Source organism: Cherax quadricarinatus, chromosome 31 (assembly GCF_038502225.1).
Source record: "Cherax quadricarinatus isolate ZL_2023a chromosome 31, ASM3850222v1, whole genome shotgun sequence".
Lineage (NCBI taxonomy): Eukaryota > Metazoa > Arthropoda > Malacostraca > Decapoda > Parastacidae > Cherax > Cherax quadricarinatus.
Window position 1 is genome coordinate 35,614,586 of NC_091322.1, and position 10,469 is coordinate 35,625,054.

The following is a 10,469-nucleotide window of genomic DNA, read 5'->3' on the forward strand; positions in this document are numbered from 1 at the left end:
TAACCAGGCTGGTGACTGTTGTTTCTTCCCTGACAAGCGATGGATTGTGTAACTAAATGAAGGCATGTTAAAAATATATATAATTAGAAGTGTTTGGAGCATATTTATTAACATTTCAGGTAGGATATGCATTTGAATAATTGTTTTAAGAGTATCACTAAAACCTATAATATAAATTAAATAAGATCAGTCATTAAAATAACTCGGGAGTTTATGTGAATATTAATATTCTTATTATATTAGAGATATCTATATTTTTTCTCAAATTTTGGAAAATGTTATAAATATTAGAAACTTTGAAAACATCCGTTTCATAAAATTTACGCGACATACTGAGATTTTTTATTCAGTGCATAGCAATAATTATATGTAAATAATAATAGACGAAAAACATCTCCATTTCGTAGGAATACTTTTCTTGAGACAGGGTCTCAAACTATGTAAATTCTGATGATTATATCTCGATGTGTGTGCACTGAGAGGATCTGTGCATGTACACATAAAGGGGTATATATCTCAGTATTATATATATATATATATATATATATATATATATATATATATAATATATATATATATATATATATATATATATATATATATATATATGTATATATATATATATATATATATATATATATATATATATATATATATATATATATACACACACACACACAAATATATATATATTTATATATATATATATATATATATATATATATATATATATATATATATATATATATATATATATATATATATATATATATATATATATATATATATATATATATATATATATATACACACACACTTCGAGTTTACTTTAATCTCAGTAAGCTCACACTTGGGATTAGGGTTTATGATTGGTGGTGAAGAGGTAACATGTAGCCTTAATGACTTTAATGTGTCGACAGGTTTCGAGCCCATTTTACAAACTCATCTAGTCTTCAAGGCTCCTGAGAGCTATCCGATCACATTATTTTTTATGCTAGTAAAGTTTTTGTCCTGAAATTGTACAGATTAAGATACATTTATTACTTAATCTAAGATTTTCAATATAAATCCTTCCAGTCTGTCCCCCTTGAACACGATCCATCAAACGATTTACTCTCAGGCTCCTGAACGCTGTTAGGAACACACAAGTGAGGGGATGTTTTGTATATACATAAATCAGGACCGGCCCCACCTTTGACACAGACTCCCTCTTTGACTTTTTGAGAGCAACAGATTTATTATATGAACTTTGATTATACTTTTTTTAGCACTCCTCGCCACCCTTACTAACTGTTATACTCTCCACCCTCGCTAGTCTCTGATCAAGTATATCAAACCCTACCCTGCAGGGCTGTATGACCCTGGTGGGTTTATCACTTAGTTATGATTATAATAATAAATCAGGACCATCAACGAACGTAAAATTGTCTACTAGTTAATGTTTAGTTAATTGAACTCTTCAATGGGTAAGTGCCTTGATATGGTGAAGGTTTTTTTTAAAGGAATTGGAGTTACCCGCCCTTTCCTTGGAAAGGGCGGGTAACGAGTTCGTAATGACTACAAACAATTGACGGAACGGGTGGGACTCGAACCATTGGTAAGCCAGTGTTAAAACTAGCAGACCAGTGGTCCAGTGGATAACAAACTGGTCAGCTAGTTTTAGGATTGGCTTGTGATGGGCTCGCGTTCCACACGTGATTTGATTAATTATCGTTTCCCAAGCTCTGTAGTAAACTTGAAAGATCATCAAATAGTCCATATGCCTCTCGAAGGACTGGATGGCAGTTTGTTAAACAGAATATCCGTTAAATGGAAAATTAATGAGGAAGTAGGCATTCTCCGGGTTAATAACTCCGGAGATAACGCAGGATCACCTAAAAAAAACTGATTTATTTCCTTTGGTTTCTTCGGTTCTCTATCCTAGGAACCGACCCACAAACGATTAACTCCCTAGATGAATACACCAAAGATGTTGGGAGACTTGCAGATACGCATGGCCCAAGTTCGAACCCGGGTCATTTCGATTGAGACCAACGCTCTGCTACCGAGTATATCGTTGTATTATAGAAGTATGAACAGGGACAAATACGATGAGAGTATTACGTGACCATATATAAGGAGGAGGTAACGGGCACTTTGTGTACTATAGATGGAAGTAGTGGAAGAGATAGATGCTACCTTGCAGAGGGAAGGTAATGATTCATGTTTAGTTATCCTATGAATGACACCAAAAATTTAGTTAGAGGAAAGCGTTAAATCCGTGTGGGTAAAAAAATGATTGTGATGGAGTTCGATCCTTCGTTTTTCAGTTGCGTTACGGACATGATACTTAATAATTATACTCACAAGAATTTTAATCATGTTCTTTATCACTGTTTTATGCCATTTTATTTTCATTTTCTGCCGTCTTCATATTTATTCATTTTGTTATATTGTCATAATCATAATTCTTTTATCTTTCTGTAACAAAATAATTTTGCTGACCAAATTATCGCTGGCAGTATAAATCCACTTTACAGTATATTGTTATGCTTCGTTGTCAAATGTAACTCGAGACCATTAATAATTGAATTATCAAACATATCTTAGGATTGTGAAATAAAACGAAACAATGGTGCATTTTTTTTCTTTATTATGTCAGTGTTAACCATCCTAAAATAAAAATTTATCTGTATGAGATTATATCTGACTATATAGTAATATATTAATGCAAACCAAATTTAATATTGTTTAATGTCTATTTTACTGTGAAAATAATGAAGTTAAGACATTCTGGCATTAGATCTTAGAATGTAGCTGGATATAGGAATATAAAATTAATACCACAAATATATATAATCATAATGCAACTGAAGCTCGTAGCTTTAACAAGAATATACAGGATTTGCTGCAGTTAGATAATGGTAATTTATAAAGGTAATGATACCGTCATTATGATAGTATAATTTACATATTTACTCAGAATGAGTGGCGCCGCCCAGATCTAGATTTCAACAGGCTCCTCGCTTTGAGGCTGTGATACATCTTTGCGACTGTTAGCGTGGGAGGAAGATGGCACCTTACGAGCAGTGACGAGTATGCTGGTGGGAGTATGGGCATAGGACACGGTGTAGGGAGCATCACATGGTGGTGGCAAACGGCGCATCATAGAGGCAACTAACATGTCTCCATGACGGTGGGCAGCCCGTACTTCAACTCCAGTCTTCCCATCGCTGATCACTTCCACCTCAGCTGCTGTGAAGGGTCCCAGTTGTACCTTGGCCGTCCATACATCATCACCAATTGACGCCCAAAGCTCACCACTAGTTGCATTGCAAGTATGCTGCTGCTGTTCTCGCTGTTCCTGGTGTTGATCCTCGTCCATGTGATGTTCAGAGGTCTCAGCGTCATCTTCAGCAGATGTAGGGACAGAATGATGGTGTTTATCGGCATGTCGTGGGATAAATTCATCAAATTCATCCTCGAAGGAATGAGCAGCGGGGCACATGTGACGAGTCAAATGATATGTTGCAGCGATAATATCTGACAGATCCCTGTCATGATGTCTATGGTTATGCATGTGACCACCATCACGCAGGGGACACATACGATGTTGTGGGCCAAAATGGTGGTGGTGATGTGGCCTCATTGAGCCATGATGTGGCCCAAATGGCCAGTGATGTCCTCCCCTGTGATGGCCAAAACCACCACGATGACCATTGAAACCGAAGGGGCCAAAGGATGGACCGCGTCCCCTTGAAGGAAACATGCTGATGTCTGCAATTGTAAAAAAAAAAAAATGACGTGAAAATCAAGATAAATAATACCATAGACGATACAGCTTTATATGGTACTTACCCGAGTTTAACAACACCCATCTCTTCCATTTCAAGACCAATTTGATAACTAATAGACGTCATAATTGTCTACTAGAAATAATAAACTTGTTTTATATTTACTCCCTCACCTACTGTAACATAACACTAACCTTTGAAATCATCGCCCCTCCCCCTTTTTTTATGTCGACTTTTTCTTATTTGTATTATTATAAATATTACAAGACTCACTTGTATACACGAAATCTTTTTTTTATGAAATAACACCATATTCTATTGAAGATGCTGCAGAGAAATTGATTGGTAAAGGAGGAAACGCACAAAGCAGCCCTATCATACTGATACGATTCAGCGAGTTGGAGGAAAATGTTAATCTTACTGCTACCACCTGCCATTGCTATGGCTACTCTTCTACTGCTAAGACTACTGCTAGATTTTCCACTTTCTGTAAATTGAGCTTTGATATTTGGTTCCCTTATTTTATCACATTTTTTACAATTTAAATAGTGTCCAATTTTCACTGTCTGGGAACACCAATTATGCGCATCCATAAGTTGGTATAATTCGGGAATTAAAACTCTAAGGCAACTTTAGGTGCTGTTGTCCTATGCTGATGTGCAATATCAGTATTGTTAATGGAGCTTTATCCTCGAAATTTCAAGCTAAGATACATAACATTCTAGTAGGTGGGTTGCTACTAGGAATGTTACTGTACAGGTTGTTGCTAGTGTACACCAAGCTGGTTTTCTTTTATCTCGGCTAGCAGTTTACATTTGATTTTTTTGTTATGATAATTATTAACGGCTTGCGGCTTTCCAAGTACTGTATTATGTATATTTGTTTAACATGTTTAAAGGAGAGAAAATAAAAGATGGCGAGAAAGACATCGTCGATTTATTTACACCAATAGTAAAGTAATTAATCGTATAATGATGACTATAATAATAATAATAATAACATATGATTATTATTATATTAATAATAATAATTAATGATTAATAATAATAATAAATGTCCCTCATGGGTGGACAAGTATGTGACAGATGATAGTCATGGCTGGGATCGATCTTCTGATCCTTTCTGTTACCAGCCATGACCGCCATGCTGTCTAATTCTTCGTAGGGTGAACAGGTAAGTCAGCTAAAGAACCTGGGTCAAATTCTTTACTAAGCTGGTCAATATGTATAGAATCGCATTAAGAGAACTTTTCCAGTTTCTCCTGATGGAAAAAATCCCGTTCCCCGTTTCTGCGAATTTTAAATCTAATTAGTACGCCATATTCATAGTCAATTTCACTGTTTACGTACTCGACTCAGGTGTATTATTGAATCCAATTTATATCAACGTGATTATCTCAATAGCCCATCTGGTCCCTTATTTATTTGAGATCTGCAACTAATAAACTATCATAATTACTCATACTAATATTTAAAAGCATTGTACTTAATGACTTAACACACCATTTCTCTGTATCCTTGTGTTAATGTTAGTAGAATTACCGACAATATGTTAGGTAAAAGGACACAAGTTCAACTATTGTGACATTGTGGCAACGTTTCGCTCTCCAGGAGCTTTATCATGCCGTTATAACGGCATGATAAAGCTCCTGGAGAACGAAACGTTGCCACAATAAAAATGTCACATCAGTTGCACTTGTGTCCTTTTACCTAACTCTATCCTTGATCGACTTGCTAAGGAAGGGTTTTTCTGTTTGAAAATGTAGATATCATACTAGTCTCCATAATCACCCTCTCATAATGTAATGATGTTTGGCTTTCTGTTACCTATACGTCCTTAACCTAATCTAGCACTTGTTTGTTGCGTCTTAATGCACAGATTCAATATTCTGGGTCATTGCTTCTCACTGCTGAGTATTCTGGCTCATTAGCTTTAACGCCTATCGACTACACAAGGGTAATCACGGCTGCACTGCACCTGAGCAACACCAGTAATACCATAAATAGGAATTATAGTAATACCTTAAATAGAAATTATAGTAACTCTCAACATAAATACAAGAGAGATACAGATCTAAATTACTCACCTACTCGTAGGGTGAGAGTCAGTGCTAAATTTGCACTTTGCTTACGGGAATGCTAGTAACTGAGCACTCTTTGAGCACTAAAGGCACATACATTGAGTCGTTATCATTTTTACATTAAGCGAAATAATTATGAGATATTAGTAATGTGCAGGTGATTACAGTAAGATGAAATGTATACGTATATGTATGCACAGTACTTCTCACGATAACATTGTACCAATTCCGGGTAAAATTTCTTAATGTTAGGAGATAGAGCAGGCTGTCTGTATCTTAATCGTCATATATTGAGGTGTTGTACCAATAAGATTGTTTCTGATAATGATTATTTCATCTGGCTCATCAAAATAGTATTTATGACAATGTTTTCGGATTCTCATTCGTGTATTTATGTTGATATTAATTCATTACGATAATATTTTCAATTTCCCGTGCAATACAAATCTGAGATCTTTAACTGAAACTGACATTTATATTTCAGCAAAATTATTGTCACGATCATAATAAGGTAAGTATGCACATTAATCACTCTTAAGAATTAGCTGGCAACAAATGAACTCATCGACGCAGATAACCTACCAGATAAGTTATACAGTTTCAACCTCACATTGCATATTCTTAGACCACTAATGATAATTTTTTTTTTTTAATATACAGATAATGTAGATACATGGAGACCCGGGCCGGGAGAATACCGGCGAATAAAAAAAAAAAAATGGGAAGGTGAATGAGTACAATAGGAGGCACAAAGGAAAGTCACTAATTATGCAATTTTAACCATACTATTATATTACACCATTAATAACTAGATATGTTTTGGTCGCTGTGCGGTCCCGTACTTCAACCTTTATACCTACAACATACAGCAGGGATAGTGCAGCCTAGTTATAAGTTTCTTATGTACAGAAATATAAAAAAAAAGTGGATGTGTGAGCTTTGGTATCCATGTGCTTATGTATGCTTGTGCATATATATGAGTTTGTAGATGTATACTTGAGATGTATATACACATGCATACATATACATATGTATTTATGCTTGAAGGTGTATACAAGCTTGTAGGAATGTACCAATATATATATACATATGCATGTATGTTTGTAGGTATGTACCAATATATACTTGTGTGTATTTATGTACATAATAATAATTTCAAGAGATACAGTAGTTAAATAAATCTAATACAATATTTTGACATTTTTGTAAAACAAATACGCACAACGTTTCGGACAATTCTTTAAACAGTTTGTTAAAGCGGCAAAATAATCTCAATTAGCAAATATTTTTTTTCACATAGATTAGTTTTAGGTACATAAATGTCTATTTAGGTTTAAATTGTCAGAGAGCGTAAATGTTTCACATATTATAAATAGTATACAATACACCGAAATGTTTCTTTTGCACGGCAGACTTGATCAGTTGAATACAGCGATGAATTACGAGGCTGGAGATGGTATATAAGAGGCAGTCTGACTTAATTCCTCCCTATATACGACTAATGAAGTCTGCGGTGCAGGAGAAACGTTTAATTGATAAGACACCTAGAGTTGCACGTGTTTCTTCCTCATCAGATGTTACCCATATCAAGAATTTACACAGCATAATCAGTACAGGGATGCAAGGGCTAACAATAGACTATTATTTAACCTAGTATAACCCAACAAGGCCATTTCCATTCACTTCCTGTTGCACTTCACTTATTTGGCACACATACTGTATTTAAATGTTGTACAAAAAACGTTAGTCAATAAAAGGCTAATACATTGAAAGCCTAAAATATATAACTTTTGCATCAAATACACACTTTTAAACTAATACTAAATATTAAAACATTATTTTAATTTGCGAATATCAACTTCACATAAAGATGTTGGTCTTACTTCAATATTAACTTCAGCAGTTATCGATGAAATTATTTATGACTACCAAGGCAGTCAACAAATTCCTTCAGCTTCTCTCGCTGGTATCGAGATAAAAGTGAAATACCTATAGTTGACACACACCAGAAATTGTCTATAGTCTTCCGTGCCGTTCTTCAAGTTGCTAATGCTGACTTCTTGGTATGAGTAACGCAGGTCGCTCAGTCAGAAGAGCTTCTTCAATGTGTGGATGTTTTCTGCTGTATTGCACCTGCAGTTTAACGTTTTATACTCGAGGAAATATACGTATCACTGCTGACGAAAGGTGGCGCAACATTCGTGAATCATGTGTTACCTAACATTCCTACATGACTAATATTCTCTTTCTCTCGCTTTAATAATCAGACGTTCAGTTCGAGACACTCAAATTTTGTTATTAATTAGCCACTCACACCTTCACACACTTTATACAAAACATAATATCTTTGTTAAGATTGCTACCAAATGTTGTGTGAAAGTGAAGCTGGTCTAGCCACTGGCGTGTTGCAACACTGGTCTGGGCATCACGTGAACAATCACCACAGACTTTGACCCGCGATGAGGTATGAATTTCACCACATTGCGCAATGCATTGCACAATGTGAAATAATCAATAGCCACCTATACTGCAATATTCACAAAAAAGCGCTAAACCCATGCAGGAAATAAAGCGCTACAACTCCATGTTGTATGTGCTTTATGAACATACAACATGGAGCTTGCTTATATATGTTGTGTGCATATGTCTGTGTATGCATTATATATATATATATATATATATATATATATATATATATATATATATATATATATATATATATATATATATATATATATATATATATATATATATATATATATATAGTTTATATGCCGAGTCAATTTTCCTCATTTAAATTAACTGAAATGGCTTTAATCCGTTTCAGCGGAATTCCTATTCTCAGGAGGCACGACACAATACTTCAGTATGATGCTAATATCAACTCGACGGCCTATTTATATATCACAATTCATCTAATTTCACCATCACTCAAGGAATGCACAACAGGTGCATCATTGTCAATGTTCAGCATTTCTTCGATGTCACCTTCCTGTAAACTCCATTAGTACACAGTCAAGATGAGTAAATAGAATTGTCAATGCTTATTGGTTGGGTACGTTTATTCTGTTAGTGGGTTGGATCTGCGAAGGACCTGCCTAGTATGGGCCAACAGACCTACTGCAGTGTTCCTCTTTTCTTATGTTATATATATATAATATATACTACCGTCCTGCCAAGTGAGTGTAAAACGAAAGCCTGTAATTGTTTTACATGATGGTAGGATTGCTGGTGTCCTTTTTTCTGTCTCATGAACATGCAAGATTTCAGGTACGTCTTGCTACTTCTACTTACACTTAGGTCACACTACACATACATGTACAAGCACATATATACACACCCCTCTGGGTTTTCTTCTATTTTCTTTCTAGTTCTTATTCTTGTTTATTTCCTCTTATCTCCATGGGGAAGTGGAACAGAATTCTTCCTCCGTAAGCCATGCGTGTTGTAAGAGGCGACTAAAATGCCGGGAGCAAGGGGCTAGTAACCTCTTCTCCTGTATATATTACTAAATGTAAAAGGAGAAACTTTCGTTTTTCCTTTTGGGCCACCCTGCCTCGGTGGGATACGGCCGGTGTGTTGAAAGAAAGAAAGATATATATAAATGTGTGTGTGTGTGTACACTCACCTAGTTGTGGCTGCAGGGATCGAGTCATAGCTCCTGGCCCCGCCTCTTCACTGGCCGCTACTGGGTCACTCTCCCTGCATCAGTAGCCTTATCATACCTCTGCTTAAAGCTGTGAATGGATCCTGCTTCCACTACATCGCTTCCCAAACTATTCCACTTCCTGAGTACTCTGTGACTGAAGAAATGCTTCAAAACATCCCTGTGATTCATCTGGGTCTTCAATTTCCAACTGTCCCCTTGTTGCTGTGTCCCATATCTGGAACATTCTGTCCTGTCCACCTTATCAGTTCCTCTCAGTATTTTATGTCGTTATCATGTCCCCCCTATCTCTTCTCTCCTCCAGTGTCGTCAGGCCGATTTCCCTTAACCTCTCCTCGTAGGACATACGCCTTAGTCCTGGGACTAGTCTTGTTGCAAACCTTTGCACTTTCTCTAGTTTCTTTACGTGCTTGGCTAGATGTGGGTTCCAAACTGGTGCCGCATACTCCAATATGGGCCTAACGTGCACAGTGTACAGAGTCCTGAACGATTCCTTAAGATGGCGGAATGCTGTTCTTAGGTTTGCTAGGCTCCCATATGCTGCAGCAGTTATTTGGTTGATGTGTGCCTCAGGAGATGTGCCTGGTATTATACTCACCCCAAGATCTTTTTCCTTGAGTAAGGTTTGTAGTGTCTGGTCCTCTAGACTGCGGTCTTCTTTGCCCTACCCCAATCTTCATGACTTTGCACTTGGTGGGGTTGAACTCAAGGAGCCAATTGCTGGACCAGGCCTGCAGCCTGTCCAGATCCCTTTGTAGTGTACTCACCTAATTGTGGTTGCAGGGGTCGAGACTCAGCTCCTGGCCCCGCCTCTTCACTGATTGCTACTAGGTCCTCTCTCTCTCTCTGCTTCCTGAGCTTTATCATACCTCTTCTTAAAACTATGTATGGTTCCTGCCTCCACTACTTCACTTGCTAGGCTATTCTACTTCCTGACGACTCTATGACT

The 10,469-nt window shown here is 36.4% G+C and overlaps 1 protein-coding gene across 3 annotated transcripts; it reads right to left on the minus strand.

The window, feature by feature from the left end:
* Positions 1 to 2,612: 2,612 nt before the first annotated feature.
* On the minus strand, positions 2,613 to 9,524 carry LOC128697019 (uncharacterized). 3 transcript variants are annotated; one of them, XM_053788527.2, is made up of 2 exons: positions 9,482 to 9,524; positions 2,613 to 3,756 (listed from the first exon to the last, which is right to left on the minus strand). In XM_053788527.2, exons 1-2 carry the CDS (start codon positions 9,507 to 9,509, stop codon positions 2,984 to 2,986), a joined length of 801 nt encoding a protein of 266 aa, XP_053644502.2. In that variant the 5' UTR covers positions 9,510 to 9,524; the 3' UTR covers positions 2,613 to 2,983. The 3 variants fall into 3 exon arrangements, with proteins under 3 accessions (XP_053644502.2, XP_053644519.2, XP_053644511.2); XM_053788544.2 differs by lacking the exon at positions 9,482 to 9,524 and adding an exon at positions 7,860 to 8,017; XM_053788536.2 differs by lacking the exon at positions 9,482 to 9,524 and adding an exon at positions 7,737 to 7,991.
* Positions 9,525 to 10,469: the final 945 nt, after the last annotated feature.